This window comes from Cylas formicarius, unplaced genomic scaffold (genome assembly GCF_029955315.1).
Source record: "Cylas formicarius isolate icCylForm1 unplaced genomic scaffold, icCylForm1.1 PGA_scaffold_4__25_contigs__length_36172078, whole genome shotgun sequence".
In the NCBI taxonomy this organism is placed as follows: domain Eukaryota; kingdom Metazoa; phylum Arthropoda; class Insecta; order Coleoptera; family Brentidae; genus Cylas; species Cylas formicarius.
Window position 1 is genome coordinate 10847213 of NW_026844334.1, and position 21424 is coordinate 10868636.

A 21424-nucleotide genomic window follows, 5' to 3' on the forward strand; every position below is an offset into this window, starting at 1 on the left:
GGCGCTTTCGCTTTCCATACACGCCTAATCATCCACCGTGAACCGCCCTGTATACCACCTTACCGCGAGAGCAAAGGGGACGGTTATTCAAGATGAACAACATATATCGTATTATAATCGCTTTCGCTATTCCAATAAAGCGATTTCATTGTCTCCGCGTCACATCTTTATTTATATATCGCCGAAGCTCGTTTCGGGGAAGTGTTTGAACACTGACTTTGGAATCGCGGGGGGACGAAACGGTCGGGGCCGTCTTTTACCCGACACGGACACCAGCGAAAACATCGCCACGGAGAAGTGAGTGGTAAGCGTAAAAAAAAATTAAAACTTTTTTTTATTCCATAAGCTCGTAATGAATAATAATAATAATAATAATAATAATAATAATAATAGTATTTATTTCAAATTTGTTACATAATTGAATTGACATTAATATATACTGGATGATTTGTTATTAATTGGGAATATACAAATTGTTAAATCTTGAGCCCCGATCATTTAGATAAAATGCAATAATTTGTGGCTTCTCACTGGGTGGCTTATTTAAAATTATTTCATTCAAGTACTGGATGTTTTCTTGTTAGAACTTCGCAGGAATTGTAGGTACTGTTCCTAGCCGCTACCAGAGGCGTACGACAGTTGCCAGTGATTGGGTTGACCGAAGGTTTTTGATTCTAAAATACTTTTTTGAGCGGTAGGATTAATTTAATTAATTAATAGAATTAAACTTTAATTTAATCCGTATTAACCAAAGGGCATGTTGCTACAATATAAATAAATTAGTCATATTAATAACAGGAAAATATCAAAAAACACATCTTATCTGATCTGGGTAAAATTTTAATATATTAAGCTCAGATATAATATATATTAATATTGGTAACATTTTTTTCAGATTTAAGAACTGCAAACTTTTTTAAATTTATAAAATGTTAGGTTTGGAAAATATCACATTTTTTCTCTCCAAGTGGGGTGAATGAAAACAAATAAATTTGTTTTATTAGGTACTTTCGTTTAACTTTAAAAAATGAGTTTAACAATTTCTATTGAAATTCAAAATTTAATATGTCGATTTTGAAAATTTACCTGGTGTCAGCTTAGACTGATAAGATACTTAATGCTTTCTGTCCAAAATTGGATCATTACATACAAATTTTGCCTATACTAGAAAAATGTGGTTCAAACACACGTCGAATTCAAATCTCAAAAATTGTTTTTTTTTTATTTAGTCTGGTTTGAGAAGAAACAACTCTCTTTTAAAAAAACTGTACCGCATTGAATATTTCTAAAGCTTCCTACAGGTTTTCGAAGGGCACAAACTTTTGACGCAATTTATTAGTCAAGAAGTTGTTAACTTGAAACAGTTTTGGTTAGATAGTTGCACAGTAACTTAGTCGTCAACTTGAAAAGTTCTCGGCGGCCAAAATATACTCGGTTTCATTTAGCTTTACATGTAAGAGATGTATAGATTTGTTTCAACCTAATGTTTCAGAACCGTTCCAGTATAATTTTGAAATCGGTAGAACTAGAATTCGGCACCGTTCCAAAACGATTCTTCAGCTGATTGACGTTAGTGTGGAGGTTGCTTAGTTTTCGTTGTGGGTTTTAAAGTCCAAAGTTTTGTTTTATGTTTGCCATAAAAATCGATTAAAATGTTGGTTTCATTTACTGTCCATTTATGGACTTTATTCATTACAATATTGGAGCTAGCAACGCTTGGTGTTAAAGCAGCAACAGAATGTTGAGAAAATTTGATGTATCAGAATTTATTATTATAAATTCTTACGTTTCTCGAAAAACCTTCAATATATTTTGGCTAGTTAAATTAGCTAAATTATTTCAAAGTTACCACATAATACGAGGGCTGCATTTTATATTTCGGGATTTTCTTAAACTAGTCCTGCCATCTGGCGAATAACGTTTTTATAGGGAAGTTTGACAGTTTGAGATTAGGTTTACTCAGTTAGGTTCTGGCTAAAAAGTGTTGTTTGTGTTTTTTGTGATTAAAAAAATTGTGGCGGTTAAAAATGGAACTTAATCGGGAGCATTTTCGTGCAATATTTTCTTACAACTCTAGACGTGGACTAACTCAACAACAATGCATCGATCAACACAATCTAGGAATACTGTTTATCGCTGGTTTTCGGACTTCAGTTGTGGTCGTAGTTTTCTTAAGGATTAATTTCGTGAAGGTCGTCCCAAATCAGTGGTTGTCCAAGAAAAAATTGATGCAGTGTGGAAACTAATTTTGCAGGATCATCATGGGACTTACCATCAGATTGAGGTATCTTTGGGCATTAGTGGGACCAGTATACATACAATTTTGCATGAACATTTGCCTGCTAAAAAAATTAGTTCGCGTTGGATTCCACGGAATTTGACATCAACTCAAAAAAAGGCTCGTGTGGATGGATCGAAGGAAACACGTCTATGATATCGTGACAGATGATGAATCATCGATCTATGCATATGAACCTGAAAGTAAGCACCAGTCGACTGTGTAGATCTTTCAAACAAATGGTAGCCTGTTTTTTCAGGAAAACTGGCCACGCTGCAACTGTTTCTTTGGTGAAACTTAATTCTGCATGGTACACAACTATATGTTTGCCGAAAGTCTCCGAAGAAATTAGAAAAACCAAACGCCGAAGACGAATCACTTTCCAAGACGACAATGCCTAGCTCGCTCTTACCGATCAGTGCAAACTTTTTGACCATTACAAATGTTGATTTCGTGAGTCATCCAACTGATATGCACCTTATGACTTCTTTTTATTAACACACATTAAGAATAAATTACGATTTTTGACACCAGAAGAAGCGATTGATGTGTTTAAAAAGCACGTTTTGGAGGTGCCCGAATGGATGTGAGAAAAGTGCCTTGATGATTGGTTTTATCGAATGCAACAGCGCATCGATCATCAGGGTGAATATTTTGAGAAACAATTGTTATTACAAATCCTGAAACATAAAAGGTAGCCCTCGTATATCGCTTCGCCTTTCCATATTTTATTTATGGCACATAAAATTGATCAGTAAATTGCAGTGCAACGTCGCTTTAAGTGGTGACAATGCCGTTTTGAAGAATTCCCCGGTTTCGCGATACAAAATTATTTGCTCAAACATCAAAAAGGTAATTTGGCATGCAACGAAATCAAATTTTACGCATCAACGCTTCCGTCATGGACTCGCGTTTACGCGTCGAGACTACCCCGCCGCGCGAGGGACGGGGGATACGTTAAACCGGGAAATTGCACGGGTATAGTCGTCCCCCCCCGGTAGGGTAGGGGAGGGATGTCCCGTGCAGCCGCCCTTCGACGCCGGCGTCGCCGGGGGAGGGTGCGGGCTGGAAACTATGTCAAGAATGTGCAATTAGTGAGCGAGCGCGGGGGGATGGGGACGGCGGGGACGAGGCGGGGTGCCCGGCCGGCACCACCAGAGTGCGCCGAAGAAAATATAAAGAAGGGAAATAGGTTTTCTGATGATGCCGCCGTCGTCGTTGTCATCGCCGCCACCGGCGCGGCCGCCGCCACGGCAGTTTGGTTTCGCGATGAAGAGCTCTCTCTGCTTTCGTCTCGTTTTAATGCGACGCGCGCGCTACACCAGCAATTTCGTCGCCGCATAATGTCAACCCCAGTGAAGCGGGAACTTGAAATTAACTGTGTATAATTCCATATACACTGTACAGGACGTCCTAAAAGTCATGGATGAAATTCAAACATGGAGGTCGTGGTAGTTTCTAAAATTTTGCGGTTTTTGTCAACTTCTTCTGTTGGATCAAGAACAGCTACAATAATCGTTGAAATATGGGTGTCTATAAAACGATCTGCTAATTTCTAAGTTACATAGAAAAATCAAAAATAACGTTGCGCTGGTTGCGCTAAGGAGGCCCCAAAATTAACAATTTATTGCAGATTTTAAGGGAGGTACATAGCAACTGGCACCGATGCCTTAGCTATCATATACATTAAGATATAATACATATCTAACAATCATCAGATATAAATACAAGTATTCTATTAATTTTTAATTAATTAACATTAATTAAAGCCGAATCTGCGTTACTCAATTGAAAAAAAAGTAACCACACACCACACAGTTATATTTTCTTGCTAAAACTATACCTTCGATTTCAACAATTAAACGCACTATTAAACAGAGTAATAAACAAGATTGCTTTCGAAAAATCGTCGCTGGGCGGTCAAGTTCGTAGAGCGTAGCGCGAAGCAGCTTTTTATTTAAAAAAAAAAAAGCCGCATCGCGGTTTCTTGTCGTAGTGAGATGCATTGCTTTCCTATCGTGATCCTTCGGACCAATATGGAACTTTCGCAAAATCGATGTAATTTTGTTGTGCACGCACCCTGTATAAAGAGTCGTCGAACTTCAAAGTTACGGAAAACTTCGGCAAATACAAAGGTTTGTATAAAAAATAGTGGTTTCTATTGATATTTTTTCAATTATCTCGGGCGCCCTGTATACTAGACGAAGTCTGAAACTCTTTCCATTCTGTTTAAACCAAATTTCACACTTTTGGGCCTGTTTGCTGTTAAAATCCTGCATTGGGATGCAGAATCTTTGGAGTTGATTCCGAACGCAAACGAAGTCACCCTATTTACTTCACTCGAAGTACGTGGGGTAAACAAGCTGAACCCACCTCAAGTAAAAATATTGTGAATTACTTTGAACCAAAATTTTCTCGGCTTTTTTAAAACTTATCTCAAAGGTATTTCAAAAATACTAAAGAAAAAATAATTTTTTGGCGTCCCTTCTGTGGAAACGTACCTGAATTAGGTACTTTCGGGCATTTTTTTAATACCTAAATTAAACTTACAGAGTAATGAAAAGAGATATAGGGTTATGATTATGGAAGTTATGCAAGACAGATTTATCACCAGCGGATATAGTACAAAAACTGCGTGTGTTTTCATCTCATCAAGTGGAACTGGACAAGAGATAATAAAAAATCATAAATTTTGCAGAGAGACTTGTAAAGAAAAAGGTAGTCCTGGACCGTGACATCGTCCTGAGAGATAGATAGATTACGGTGACATCCATGTATAGCTGGTCAATAGATAAAATCGAAATAATTCTACAACATTGAGCGAGATCCTCAAAATTGTTTGGCTGCGTCACTGGGCCACTGGCATCCTGAGTCAAAAATGCAGACCGTTTATTGGATGTATAAGGATTCACCACCCCGACAAATGTTTCGAAGAGGTCTTTTATACATTATTTTACGATGTTGCATAACACAACGTTCAAAGAACCTTATTCTTCGTGTTTCTATTGGGAGTGCGCAATTCGTATTCTTAAATGTTATTCTGTTAAAAACCAGTAGAATTTTATTCTCTCAATATTTTCTTAAGTTATTTTGGATAATTAATCAATTACCTAACGTCAACAAAAATGTTGTTGTCCAAAGTGATCCCTTTTTATTCTCAATTCAAAATTTTGTGAAGCTTCTTTGTTTACCAACAGCTTATCAATGTTGTTAAACCTTAAAAAAAATCAGCTCCAAAAGTTGAATTAAAGAATTCTTTGGTTTAGCCTTTTCCTTTTTATTCAAGACTACGGTCTTCGATTGCAATGATTTTGTTCTATCGCCATCAAGAATAATGGCTCTGTAAACAAAATGTCCGTATCGACGAGAGTTTCAAATTCTTGAACAACCGGGTTATTTTTCAGAACTGACATCTAAAGACTCCCACGTATTCGTGAATCTAAAACACCTTCGCAGAAGATGAGACGCTGGTATTAGATATGAAGATTTGCAGCACATAGTATAGGCCACTACTTTTTTAAGATTTTCTATCCAATAGTTGAGACAACGCCTTAGCGAAACCTATTCGGAATAAAATTTAAGTTCGGACATTTATAGGTCGTAAATAGAAGTCGAGACGGAAGTGAGAATGTCTCGACGCAAATTTCGACGGATGAGTCGGAACGGGACAGATAGGTTTTGTCCGGCGGACGGACGACGGACGGTCAATATCTTCGCGACGCTGCGCCGATGTCCGCGCCGATTCTCCGTTTGCTTTCAAATTTCCGGCAGCGTGCGAGTCTGGTCATCCCTTAAGCTATTTGTAATTTTTAAATTTGTCCCCATCCGTTTATTGCCATTCCCGGGAAACGCCGGTGCATTCCGGCGCGTCCGCTCCGCTGCGGTCAATTTTGGTCGTGTCCGGGGGACGCTCGTGAGGTCTTTATTTGCGGACGATGTCCGGTTTTTACGAACGTTAATAAGTTACGGACTTTCGGGTATTCGGTGCGTGCGTGAAAATGCCGGCAGCGTGATGGAAAACTTTTTTCATATTTGGTTTAATGGAGAGAAAGTTTTGATCATATTTAAAATTTCATGTCCGTGAAAAAATTAATAAAATATTATTACAGAGTAGTGACAGATAATATTAATAATAATAATAATAATAATAATAATAATAATTATTATTATTATTATTAATATTATTATTAGGGCTTTTTATGTTTTCTGTATTTATTTATTTGGTTTAATTTTTCCAAAGCTTGGATTTCACGTACTCCATTTTTTAAATATTTTAAAATTATGTGTTTTAATTATTATTAAGCCTTTAATTTAAATTCATTCCATTTCAATTTAAAGAAGTTGAAATGAAACAAAAAATAGGGGAAATGATTAAATAAGTTAAGCCTTTACAGCTTATTCAATTTGTTAATAGTTTTATACTTATACTTTATACTTATCTATACTTATACTTATCTAGTTGTAATCAAATTAAAGTATCTTCAGTCATCTTCAAATGAAAACGTGATACACTCAACTCCTTTTCATAAAAGAAAGCAAAGGAACCTCAAACATATCCACAAAATCATCAATTCCCCAACTGGCTACCTGACGTCTAAAATACCTTTCTCTACTCCCTTCTGTACCTAATTATACACCGATCTAGCGGCCGGAAAGTGTCGTTTTAATACCTGAGTTTCATTTCCCACGGATCCGAGTCACTTCGGACATTTCCGGGATATTACAGCACGGATTTGGGGGCAATCGGATCTTTTCGGAGATTTGAGTGAATGTATTCGTGTTGTTTTGGAAAAATATACTCAAAAACTAACGGTCGTAGAACAATTGTAATATGCAACACGTTTGGTAAACTTTTTAAGTAATTTACTATTAAGTACTGAAGTACTTAACAGTACTGAAGTTTTTGAGCTCTGTGAACTATTTGCGAGAATTTTGGCTGGTCCCCTCTTTTAACTATTGCAGTTTTTTGACTTAGGTTGAAGTGATAATTTTTTATTCCTTAGAGTTATGGATTTTGTATGTTTTCTTCCTCATATTGTTCCTTGTTGTTTTTCTTGATTGTTCTATTGTAATTGCTAAATGGGATTGACCCACTAATAAATAAATTTCGAATATACTTAAGACCACATCTGTGCATTTCATTGTCATCCATTTTAGTTTGTTTTAATGAAATTACAGTTTTACCACAGTTGCTTTCTGGTTACAAATTTAAAGAGCCTAGCTTTTTTCTTCTGAGATGTTTTGAGTGCGCGGCCCGATTATAAATATAGTTAAATTGTTATAATTGTTATTTCTAGGTCGTGTTTAGGGCTCAGAAAACCGAATTTAGATTATTTGCAGCTGGGGGTAACCTCTTATGTAAGCTCACATCCTTAGCCTTAACATCGCCCTTTCTATTTTTTTACAATAAAATTTTATATTATTATTATTATTATTATTATTACATATCATATTTTATGTGGTCAAATCTCAGCGACATGTAATAAAAAAAAGAAAAACAAAATTTTTCACGGTCATTTTCAACACATTTCGGGAATTTATTCTTAAATATTGTAAATTAATTTTTCAGGTTCCCGTCGACCAGTTCAGGTATTCCAATTTTATATTTTTCAAATCACTGACATTTCCGAGCAGTTCGTACAGATCTCGGGCATTAAAATAGCGATTTTAAAAAACGTCAATCTTAAGTGCAAAAGTGTAAAAGTAACACAGACGCAATGGGAATAAGGTAGGGTAATAGGTAAAATAGGCGAAAATGTTTGGCACTATTGCAAAAATACTAAAATAAATTTCTGGACACAAAAATTGTGAACCGTTCACATTTGAAAAACCAAAAAAATGATATATGAGAAGGGTACTTTTGTACATGAAAACTCATTTCATCCGCCACCGCTGCTTTTTTGTAGAGGTAACATGGACAGTGCAAATTTTTGAAAATTTTTTCAGAGGATCTTTTACTTACCGTACATTTTGCCTTCGTCTGATAATATAATTTTTCGGCGCCCGCAGGGCGGGTAAATGGCTAACGCCTCTTGAAAACTCTGTTCAATGTCCGGACTCCAAACCCCTTCGGCGTCGGCCGCCGCCATATCCTTTTCGTCCTAAAAAACAAAAATTGGTATAGACAACCGATCGTAGTCATGCACCGGCGCTCTATTACGCTCAGATAAAAGCAACGACCTTTTTTAGAAAAAAGTAAAAAAAGAAATATAGTTTTAAATAAATAGACATACATAGCTAAAAAGATGTAGTACAGCACGGAAAAAAGAAGTAAACTTGCATCTCCATTTAATAGTCAATAAACAAACTAAAAAAAATAAATAATTTATTTAGAAAAAGTTTTGTATATCCGGTTCCGTTCCCTTACTGGGCACGGTCCCTGCCTGAATATCGATAGAATGAATTGGTTTAGAGCTTTAAGAAGAAAAAGTGGTGGTTTAAGTTATTGGATTGGTCTTTTGTAAAACGGTGAAAAGTGTAAAATTTCTGGGATGCACCAATTAACTTACATCGCTGATGTCTCCGACGTCCAAATTCTTCGTATCCGGACCCGCCCCATTGGAATCGGTCGGCGGGCCGGTTACCGGCGTCCACGGTGAGGAAATGGTGCCTGGGGTGACAACGCTGCCTGAAAGAACAATATATATTAGTTACCAAAACCAATTCATTTTATTTCCTCATAATATTCCAAATATAAATAGGTATGCTTTATATAAATTCCCTTTTCATTTTTTCATTACTAAAGCGACCACATGGTTGTTGGGAAAATTGAACCAGAACGAGGTCCTTTCAGTATAGGCGAGGGATGATTAGCGAAACCAGACCACTAAAGGTATGACTTCCAGACATATCCAAGATGTTTAAAATAGTGTGTTGAAAGCAAGCCCAAAATTGTGGTTTTTCTAGGCACGTAACTGGCCGATTAGGACTAGCGAACAGATGTTCCATATAATCACGCCTTACTGGGGACGAGAAGCCTTAAAAGTATACGTCTAATGGTACGCACTAGCCGAGGGGCATCCGCGTACACGCATGAAATATTGTCAGTCCGTTCGTTGACAGCTTAACTAATCAAAAGCCTCTTTGTAGCGTTCGATGCGGTTACGAGGGAAAGTCCTTAACTTAAAAATATTATCGTATTCCAACGAAAGCTACAGTTTAACAAAATCAAGAAGATTATCATTCACAGAATCAAATGTTCCGTTTTTACAAATAAAAAAAAAGTGGATACGCCTGTCATATAACCCATCCACAACTAAAAATCTTCTTTTAAATTTCGTCTTCTTTCTTTCGCATAGAGCTATAGCACATTGCACCCATAACGATAGATCGTTTAAAACAAAACACATTTCTTTAGTTCTCCCAATGAAGAATGAATCTCATTAAAGGCCGTTTTACATTTTCTATTTTATTCGATTGGACGTTATTTTCTTTTTTGATGTCGTCGGCAGTTTAATCAACTGCCCGTCCTTTTTAAAGTTAATAATCGGCGATTACTTCAATTGTGTCATTTATAGTTCAATGCTTGTTTTTATTTTCTTTCAACTATTTTTTTTTCAATTCTTCTTCTTCAACTAATGAATGTTTAAGACAACAATTTGTTCTTCTCTATTCCTTGCGGTGTGTATTAATGCCTGTACATCGTGTCTGTCCACTGTCAGATATATCGCAGGCAAGACATTTTTTCCTTCCGATCCCTCTACGGCCATCGATCTTGCCTTCGATCAGCAGATGCAAGAATTGGTATTTCGTGTTTCGTTGTGCCATTTTACTCTTCTTAATCGATTCAAAGAGTTCACGTTGTTTGTTGGTAGGTCTCGTCTTTTGTTAGCTTAGCTGTCCAAGATATTTTCAGGGTCCTGCGGTGCAGCTACATCTCCAATTTATTGATTGTGTTCGCCTTATCCAACCTTCTAAATCATAAAAAAGCACCGACCAAACGTAGCATTCAACGAATCTGAGTTTTAGGTTAAGGTCAAAATAGGAACATGTAAATACCTTTTGAAAGCTCCAGAATGTCTGTCGAGCATGTTCAGTGCGACCTTTTATTTCTTTGTCTGGTGTCCATTCTTCGCGAAGTCAGATCCCAGGTACTTAAACTTAAACTATTTCTATGGGCTTTGCGTTAAATGTTATGGTGGAGTTTTCAAACATATTTTGTTTCTTTGGTGTTGATATGCAGGGCAAATTGATTTGCTCTGTTTTCCTATGTTGTTAACTAGTTGTGTATGTTATCAGCAATTTAGACCGTGTCGTCAGCATAGCGGATATTGTTGATCCACACTCCATTCATTTTGACTCCCATCTCCCCCCCGTCTTCCAAAGCCTGCTAAAAACTCGCCTCCGAATACAAGTCGAACAGGAGCGGAGACAGCACACAACCCTGCTGCACTCCCCTTCTAATCTGTATGGTGTTGCCTAGTTTGATTTTCTCAATTTAGTTTCAATATAGGTTTTCAATGCATCTGTTGTCTTTCTGGTCTGAGCAGCTGTATTAATTTGTGGTTGTATGCGATCAAATGCCTCCTTCTCGTAATCTATGAAACATGGACACACATCCTTACTCTGATCATAGCAGCTTTTGGTGAAGTACTTGTGTTACGACTATGGCTTCTCGTTTCCTCTTTTCCAATTAAATAACCAAAAACAATCGAAGTTATAACCTATATCAATAATATTTGCAACACAGTTGGTAATTTTGGATTTGAAACGAGTTTATAAATAATAATGTAATATAAATAATAATAATAATAATAAAATTACAAGGAAAGGAAAAATTGGAGAGCCTAGAGGGGCGTTGTTTTCTGATTTTTACAGTTATCCTTACAAATAAAAAAAGATGTATCACACCATGGTTTCAATTCAGATTTATATTTTTGTATATACCCCTCTGTAAGCAAAACTATAAGCTAAGTGTGCAAGTACAGGAAATTTTTAATGGATTCTAGCAGTGGTTGGCTGCCTACGTTCATGGTTTTTCGGTATTTTTTCTTCAATTTTTTCTCTGTTTTATTTTATCGTTTTCTCCTATACATTATTGATGTACCAGGGCTGTTAATTTGCTTGGAACAAAATTGAATGCAGCAGGTCGTTATATAGTTTATGGCGGTCGTAATTGAAGGATCTTTCAAATATAATAATGAATGAAATAATGATCCATGAGTGTCGATACAAATGTATACTTCGGCAGTGTCCCCCGTAGCACGCGACATTAGTTATCCCGTCGGGAGGGCCGCGCCGGGTATTACAACATGGCGTCGACCGTCTTAATTAATTTGTCTCACGTTCGAAACGTCGGCGACTGTCCGATGAACTTGGCGACTAAAAATACCAAAACGGCCCGCCGCCGCCGCCAAGCCACTTTCTTTTTTCTTTCCACTCAGCTTTTTAACGGACGTAATAATTAATCCCGCCGATTCCGCGAATCAAATCGGAATCAAACAAGTCGAATAAAAATAACGCGAGATTGATGATGGCGGACGCACGTGTGGACGTAGACGCATTCGAAACTTCAAGTGAGAACTTAATTTTCATTTTGGAGTAAACAAAAATGCTGATTTAATGCTTTTCTGAAATTGGCGCTCTCATATTAAAGGTCGCCTTGTGTCAAACCCCGAATCAGTATACGTTACAACAGTAACCCCCTTTTGAAGCCATAAACAGTTTTTACAGTTTATTTTTAAGTCTTTTATGTATTTTTTTCTATTTTCCTTATGTAAAATACCTAATTCTTACCCCATGAATCAGAGTCACTTCGGACATTTCCGGGATAATATGGCCTGGGTTTACGAACAATAGGATATCTTCGGAGATTTTATTTGTTTATTAAACACTCGCTCCGCTGCGCTCCGCCCGTGGCAAATAAACTCGTGACTCAAATGCCGTTTACCACACTTGTTGCCTAATATACTATTTTCTACTTCCTTCGGTAAAATACCTAATATACGCCGATCTAGCGTGCGGGAAGCCTCACTTTAACAAATGCGATTTTTGTTCCCTGAATCCGAGCCCCTGCGGACATTTCCCCAATATTATCGCACGTTTTTGGGAGCAATCGGATGTTTTCGGAGGATTTACTCAGCTATTAAACACTCGCTCCACTGCGCTCCGTTCGTGCCAAACAAACTCGTGACTCAAATGCCATTTTCCTACTCCCGTCTGTAAAATACCTAATTACACACCGATCTCGCTCTGCTGCGCTCCGCTCGTGTCAAATAAACTCGTGAGGCAAATTCCGTTTACGGCACTTGTTGCATAATATACTATTTTAACATTTAAATTTTGGTAGCGGAACCTTATACAAATTTAACTTACAATTTTCAGCAGCCATTATTGCCTTTTGCATGTTAAAGTTTCACTATTTATTTTCAAATATTCTTCAACCTGAAAAAGTGTGTGTGTGTGTGTGTGTGTGTGTGTGTGTGTGTGTGTGTGTGTGTGTGTGTGTGTGTGTGTGTGTGTGTGTGTGTGTGTGTGTGTGTGTGTGTGTGTGTGTGTGTGTATAATCTAGCATAATAATAATTATAATAATAATAATTCGATTTCTTTTTACCTTTCAAATGAACAAAAGGGATTTTAGGGGCGTTAATTCCTTTTGCTTTAATTTTGTTGCCTAACTTGTTAAATTTAATTTGTTATTGGATAAGCTTACAAAAATTTTAGAGACGAACCAATTGATATTAAATCTGATTTCAAAGGTCTAATTCGAATCTTTTTTCGAAAACAATATGGAACTAAGGGCGTATTTAACGTTTCGGCGTTTGCAATTCAACGTAGCGCGAGGCTTATACAATCTGCGAGTAATTCCTGTTAGGAATGCGACATCATGTACTGTTCTGTAAAAGCCATGATGGAGAATGCGGCTACTACGTGACCACGCATATTATCCCAAATCTGAAACGGTACCGATTTTAACTGTGAAATTTGTTTCGTTCCGCCATTGACTTTAGAACGACCCCCGTTTTCTGCTCTCTCGCCCCCCTCACCGCCGTCCGACTAATATAGCTTCTTTTTAGATTTTGTATGAAAAAAAAAAAACACGTTTAAGTACTTTTATATACTTTTGCTGTATTTAGCGTTGTACTGTTAATGTGTGTTGGCGTGAATAATTATCAATTTAAAAAGATTTTTTTTTATTTTTTGTGTGCAAAAGGAGTATAATATTCTTTCTTTTAATTCTTAAACTGGAGTCAGCTTCTTTTGGAGCACATGGACAAATTCAAATATTTTAAGGTAAGCATCATACAACAATTTGCAAATGTTTTTTTTTATTTCCGAAATTTTACAATCCTTAATATTATTCTCACTTCTTACTTAAAATATAAATTGTGCGTTTTGATTTGAGTTTCGTATTTACTGAAGTTTGGTTTTATTTTACAAACAAAAGATACAACCGTACAAAATCACAGTGTTGTTACCATCCATTTTTCAATATTTCACTGTCATGTGTTCTATAAATATATTAAATATATTCAATCTGTTAAGACTGTTTCGGGAAAACATGCGGCAAATCTAAATTCAAGAAAATCTAAACTATGGGTTTTTGGTAAAAAGAAAAGCAAGGAAACACTAGTTCTGTGATTCACCGCCCAACCTCGATGTCCTACTGTACTATATGTTTAAGTCATATATTTCCCTCAAACGAATTAATTCCAATAGGCACATATTAGTGTTAAACTAAAAAAAAACATTTTTGGATTAAGGAAAATATGAGAATATTTTATTAAATTAATGAGCTCCAATGGTTAAATATCCTTCACCTGTATCCAAAAAATCTTACAAGCAATAAAGAAATTTTTGGTTCCTAAAAAAAAATTATTAGTTGCAATTTATTAATTGCTATCTATTTCAGTAATTTTATTTGTTGAAAGATTTGAACGTAGTATTTGGATTGTAGGTGGTCCGATTGGGTTGAGTATAAATAGTCATGTCAGTTTTGAGTTTTGTGTCCGCACTTCTGGATACCTCCGGCATCAGCAACAGTGCTCCAAGCATAGACTTTTTAGGCTGTAAGATCTCTTTAGATTACTTTGTATTTTATGTATTTTAAGTATACATTCCTCCCACTGCTGCCAACTTCGAAGTTGAGAAGTTTTTTGAATCTTTGTCGTCGCTGGACTTGTTGTTTGGTGGATCTGTCTTGTTATTGGGTGACTTCAATATTCCTTCTTTCACTGTTTCAGCTCCTGTCAATGTCCGACATAGATCCCTACTCAACCTCAGCGCCATATTGAATCTTAAACAGCATAACTCTGTAGCTAACAACCTAAATCACCGTTGCTTAGATCTCGTTTTTGCCAATTTCGACGTTGCGATAGTGAGAAACGCAGTACCACTCATCGACGAGGATCCACACCATCCCTCGTTAATAGTTTCTCTCCAAGTCTCTTTTCCAAACATCTCTAATTTTCCAATCAATAGGAACGATCAAACCGAATTTAACTTTAGGAAGGCCAACTATCCTCATATGTATGGAGTGATGCAGCATGCAGACTGGAATAGTGTTACGGAGTGCTCGGATGTCGACAGGGCTCTAACACTTTTTTACGACATGCTAAACAATATTTTTGCCCTTTGCACGCCCACTAAAACACCGAGACGAAGGCGATTTCCATCATGGTTCACTAAAGAAATGATCGCAACTATATTTGAGAAGGAGAAAGCTTTCCGCAATTTCAAGCAACACAAATCTGCTTATTATTTTGGCCGATATACCGCGCTACGCAAGTCAATCAAGTTCCAGTCACGCATTGCCTATACTGATTTTCTTCGTCGTGCTGAGTTAAGTATACATGATAGTCCTATCAATTTCTGGTCATTTATTCAGCGGAAGAAGGCAGATTCGCGAATCCCAGCCTCGATGTCCTACCCTAGTCAGCCATGCCAAGGGCCTAATATGGTTGTTGCAGGTTTTGCTAAGTACTTTGGTAGCGTTTACACCATATCCCAGCCAGATCCATGTTCATCTTCAAGTGTGTCCTCTAATCCGGAACTAGTGAACATACCTAAGCTTACTATCCAGGATGTCTTGTCAGCAAGCAAAGCACTCAAGAACAAAATTACCGCTGGTCCTGATGGCATACCAAGTTTTATCGTGAGAGACTGTTCCCACGCACTGTGTACTCCTTTATGTCACGTTTTTAACCTGACACTTGAGACGGGTGTGTATCCAGAGCCTTGGAAATATGTCAAAGTTTATCCTATTCTCAAAAAAGGTGATCCCTCTGTTGTTGAAAACTACCGGCCCATTTCGATCTTGTGCAACTTTTCTAAAATATTCGAGATTATATAAAATAAATTTATTTTTGCTCAAATAAACTATCTACGCAACAACATGGTATTTATGCGAAAATATCATGTATCACTGTATGCTCCCTGCCTTCGTATGTCTGTGACTCTCTGAACAAGCAAGGTCAAGTTGACATTATATACACTGACTTCCACAAAGCATTTGATCAGATAGATCATCACTTACTGATTGAAAAAGCATCTCATAAAATTGGTTTCTCTGATTCGCTGATTACAGTGTTGAGGTCCTATTTGGTGAATCGTCGACAGTTTGTTGAGATTGAGGGGTTTAGATCAGTTCCTTTTGTTCCAACTTCTGGCGTGCTTCAAGGTTCTAACCTTGGACCTCTGCTTTTCAATATATTTATAGATGATCTCTTCGATCATCTGCAACAAGCTTGCCTATGCGGATGACCTAAAGCTATACGAGAGCATTGAAACTGGCATGGACTGCATGACTCTCCAGGACAACATCAATATTGTCAGTCAATGGTGTACTAAAAATAAATTGTATTTATTTACAATATGGATGGTACTGTCCTGACTAGACTTGCTACTGTGAAGGATCTGGGGATTTTATTTGACCAGTCGTTCTCTTTTGTACCTCACATTACAAAAATGGTTTCCAATGCAATGCAAATTTTAGGATTCGTAATAAGAAATTGCAGGCATTTTTGTAGCTCAGCTACTGTTAAATTGTTATTTAACTGTTACGTTAGGTCCAAGCTTGACTATGGCTCGCTGATATGGTCACCAATTTGTAACTGCCACACTCAGTCCATTGAGAGTGTGCAGAGAAGGTTACTAAAGTATCTAACGTTCAGGGAGGACGGTTCCTATCCTGAGAGGGGAGTTGATGGCGATCTTCTACTAAGAAGGTTCGCTATACTGCCCCTGAGCTTGCGCAGAGACTTGCAATCTGTTTCATTTCTCTATAAGTTGGTTCATTACGGAGTCGATTGTCCGTTTCTTCTGGAACAATCACGTTTTCATGTGCCGCGGCTGGAAGGGAGACATCAATCTACTTTGTTACCGCAGTTACCCAGGTCCAATATCCATTTTCAAAACCCTATTTACAATATGTGTGCTACCTTCAACATACTATCATCGTACTGCGATTTATATTATGATGGTCTCCAGGCCATACTTCAGCAACTTCGAATGGCGTCGGGTTATGCGTACCGATAAGTCTTATCCTTTTCTTTCTCTTTCTCATTCTATCCTTCTTCATTTTTTTTTAGATTAGTTTCTACGTCCCCTAGTATATATATTGATGATTTATATTTAATATTTACTGTAATTGGGTCATGTTACCTGTTGGAAATAAAGTGCTATTATTATTATAATTATTATTATTATTATTTTGTATTTAAAATAAAAAACGATATATTATTGTCATTATTATTTTCTTTAGATATATGATTAGATAAGAAGTATATTCACACAGATGGATATTTACTTAATTTTTACAAAACGTAGAAAGAAACAATATAAGAAAATGTGTTTTTACACAATCATTTTAAACAATCGTTGCATCACCACACAGTCCATAAAAGAAACTGTTGCAAGCTATTAATTATAAAATTACACTCATTACACTCACAAATTACACACATATTTTTTTGAATATATCTCTTCAACGGTATACAGCACAAAAAATATGGAATACTTTTGTTACAAATATTTCTTTTTTTCATAGTTTCCTTAAAATTGGAATTTACTTTCATTTTCAATTCAAAATTACTCACCTTTTAAAACAATAACCTTACGAAATTAGTATTTACGTCCCCCTCCCTTAAAATGCAGCTTCAATGCGATTTTTTTATTCGCGAAAAAAAAAAAAATGCGGCTTTCCTCCGTCGCAAAAAAAGCTGCACGAAACAAAAGGCCCACCAATCCGCGCGCCTCGCGGCACATTTATTTTTATTTGTAAACGGAATCGAGCGAAAACCCAAAACTAAACAGCGCGTCGAGCAATAAAGAAAATTCCATTCAATTCAGTATAGCAGTTAATTTATTCAATTAAATCCGAGTGGGCTTTGATCCAATTATACGAATTTCAATGAACAGGTGGATTATTAAAACACCCGGGTTTGCCGGCGCGGCGCGTTCGTACAATTCCGGCGTTCTGCCGATCTCCCGATCGTGAATGTAAGGGAAGAGGGGGGGGACAAGAAGTGGGGGTGGGGAGATAAATTCGCCCGCAAAACGAATACTAAAAACTGCCCGAGCGGATTCCGCCCTTTGTGCGTCCAAAACCCCAAAGGTGGGGATGGGGGTTGTACGCGGGAGGCGGCCGATGCGTTTCCACGCGCCGCCACACAACAGGTCGCCGATTGCAAAGTTTAAAGTTAAATAACATGGCGGATTCAATATGGAGGCTTACATTCAACACAGCAGAAGCTTAAAATTAGAAGTTTAAAACAGTATAGTCTGTTTCACTGTATTGTAGAGTCATAAGACTTCGTAATGCGAAGGACTATAAGCAGCTATACTGTAATTTTACTATTATTGGCAACAACGCAAAAATGTTACTGTAGGTTTATCTTAAACATCATTTAATGCAGTCTGTAAATATGTAGGGCGGTCGTTATTGGGGTATTTTAACAAGAAAGAAAACCCGATGTTTACAATATTTTTAAGCAAGTATTTCTGATTCGGATAAAAACATTATAAAAGCGGTTTTTCGAGACCTGCTCAGATTTGTGAAATAGTTTTTCCCTTTTTCGAATTAGTCATCAAAAATGGCGTGGATATAAAACATTCTCTACTGGATGTTTCATGTCCTTTCTTTCGCACGCTAGATGGGTATATAACTTGAACTTTGAGCTAAAACTTCTAATACAAACTGCTTTTTTCTACTCCCATCTTTAAAATACCTAATTAGACACCGATCTAGCGTGCGGGAAGCGGTACGTTACCACGTGAGTTGCGTGTCCCATGGATCCGAGCCATTTCTTACATTTCCGGGATATTACCGTACGGGTTTGGGAGCAATCGGATGTTTTCAGAGATTTTACCTTATGGCTTGAATTTTGACGTTTGCCAATTTTGAGAGTCATATCAGTGAATGTATTCGTGTTGTTTTGCAAAAATATAGCGGAAAACTAAGGGTTGTAGAAAAAGTATAGTATGCAACACGTTTGGTAAACTTTTTAAGTCACTCGTACATTAACTACTCGCTCCGCTGCGCTCCGCTCGTGTCAATTAAACTCGTGAGTCAAATGCCGTTTACCGCACTTATTGCGTATATATTTTAACGATTAAATTTTGGTAGTGGAACCTTATACAAATTTAACTTACAATTTTCAGCAACATTATTGCCTTTTGCATGTTAAAGTTTCACTATTTATTTAGTCGGATTTAAAATTAATTCCTATGCCTAAAACTGCTATAATTTGAAGTGGTTTATTAATATATTAAAACCCATATAACAAATACATACATAATAAACTAGTGGCATACCTACTCAACTACAAAAACTAAATAAGATCTAAATATAAACTAAGTATTAAAAAAATGAGTGACTTCATGTAACCACTATCAAATTAATAAGATTTTACTAAACATAAAGTAAATTTACTCATTATTATCAATTTTTTTTATGAAAAGGCAAGTCAGGCATTGTTTACAACGTAAAAAGCACACAAGCAGTCTTAACATTACGTTGATATGTGTGCCTATTTTGTATTTGGACAGTTCAAAATACTGTAAAATTTGCACTTATTTATCGATAAAAACCCCTTTTACATTGAGTAAAAACGACAGTGGTGGTTGCATTTGCGTCACTCGTTATTATACACAAGAATGAATGATTTATTCAATATCATAGAAACATTTTCGTACGCCACTGCGAGTTACACAATCGCCATCGTTACCTGGAACAGAAAACCACCTCTCGCGTTTTCTTTTAGATGCGTCTATATATGACAGCCTCACTTCTTTCAACATGTCGGGCTCTTTGTTCCGCTTAATGGAAACATCGGACCAGATGCAGGTAAAACAACCTGATCTGCGCTGGGCATTAAGTGACTGGCGGACCAAAATCGTCCATTCATAAAACAACGAGGACTCGTAAAACGGCCTTTTAAAATTAGTTCCACACGAAAAATTGCAAAAGGGACAAAGGTTGATGTGCGATTTGAACGTCACATTTAAAGATAAAAACATTTTATACATAATACATACATAATTTAAATCTTCGGAAAACATTCTTAGCCTAAACTTTACAATGTAAGTTGTTGTACACTTTGCAAGTAAGCAAATAATGGTATATTATGAAATACGTGCGGTAATAGTATATTATGCAACAAGTGCGGTAAACGGCATCTGACTCACGAATTTAGTTGACACGAGCGGAGCGCAGCGGAACGAGTGTTTAATAAACAAGTGAGTTAAAAAGTTTACCGAACGTGTTGCATACTATACTTTTTCTTTGACCGTTACTTTTTGGGTACATTTTCGCAAAACAACACAAATACATTCACTGACATAACCGTCAGAATTGACAAATCTTCAAAATTTAAGGCCTGCTCAAAAAACTTGTGCGATAATATCCAGGAAATGTCCAAAGTGGTTCGGATCCATGGGAAACGAAACTGACGTGGTAAAGTGACGCTTGCCGCACGCTAGTTCGATGTGTAATTAGGCATTTTACAGACGGGGGTAGAATTTAACTAAACCGAAATTTTATTCAATGAAAAGGTGAGCTAAATTGAAATCAAATCAAATCAAATATGCGGACATCATGGTCGTTCAATACAAAAAGAGATGTTTTTTTCTCCCAAGTGAAAAAAAAACACAATATTTTAGGAATTAGACAAGACAAAAAAAAATTGGTTGTACCACTGGAGGAGATGGCACTTTCGAAGCCACCAATGGCAACAAAAATCGTATTGTGGCTTGGTCTCGTCTTAAAAGAAAACGTGCGATTTTATTTTTAAAAAAAGGATGTTCCATGGAATGTACGTACAGAAACGTAAGAATAAAAATCTGCGATTTTCTAAACGCTATTTATGTGATGCAGAAGAAATTGGAGTTTTAAATAGCAGAAAAAAAATTCAAATAAAATGCAAGGTTTAATTTGGCAGTAGCTGATCCGGATTTATCAGAACATATCTGCTGTTGATTAATTTTGCTATTGTTTTTTAATATGTTCTTGTTAACTTGTTAAGTTTTTACAAATTATGTAAAATAATAATTAATAACAATTATTAATCAGTGTTACTTGCAGAAGTAAACAGGTCTTCTCGCCCAATGTTGCTTTCAATTTTCAAATGTCGAAAACTTACATATTGAATGTTTTTCATTGCACTAGTGCTTGTCATAGGGGAAGAAGTACTTTGTCATTTTTACGTAAAAAACATTATTAGCATAGTATTTTTCTTTAATTTAAGTAAAATAATGACTGACTTCGGCCAAACAAGACTAAAATTCACATTTTTGGAGTGGTTTTCAACTAGCATTCAGTCACAGGGTTTTAAATTAAAATATCTTTATCTTTCTCCAATTGCTGACGAAAATGCTGGGCAAACTATTTGGAAGAAAGGCTATATACAATGACAAGGATATAAACGAATGGTTTGATTGGTTCTATTCTAAATGTCTAATATACAAGAATTTCTAATAACAAATGTTATTTTCATATTCAAAGCAAAATGTCATTTTACGCGATAAATGATCGGATGTTTATTTCAATGTAAAGAGGCAGCTATGCAGTTAATAATACAAAACAATATATTTGACTTATATTGTTTTCCATTATTAACGGCCATCACAGCTACGCTTACAGGCCCACAGCCTTTTCATGAAATTCGCAAAGTGGCTGCTGTATGAGGTCTTGAATCGACGCTGGGCTAT

At 36.6% G+C, this 21424-nt stretch overlaps 1 protein-coding gene across 5 annotated transcripts in view; it reads right to left on the minus strand.

The window, feature by feature from the left end:
• LOC132701563 (protein scalloped) overlaps window positions 1-21424 on the minus strand; it is a 125782-nt gene that overhangs the window by 24132 nt on the left and 80226 nt on the right. For all 5 annotated transcript variants that reach the window (XM_060669613.1, XM_060669609.1, XM_060669611.1 and 2 more), the window contains 2 exons: window positions 8788-8906; window positions 8241-8379 (listed from right to left, as the gene is read on the minus strand). In XM_060669613.1, the coding sequence (XP_060525596.1) occupies window positions 8241-8379; window positions 8788-8906 (258 nt within the window). The remainder of the gene's footprint in view (window positions 1-8240; window positions 8380-8787; window positions 8907-21424) is intronic.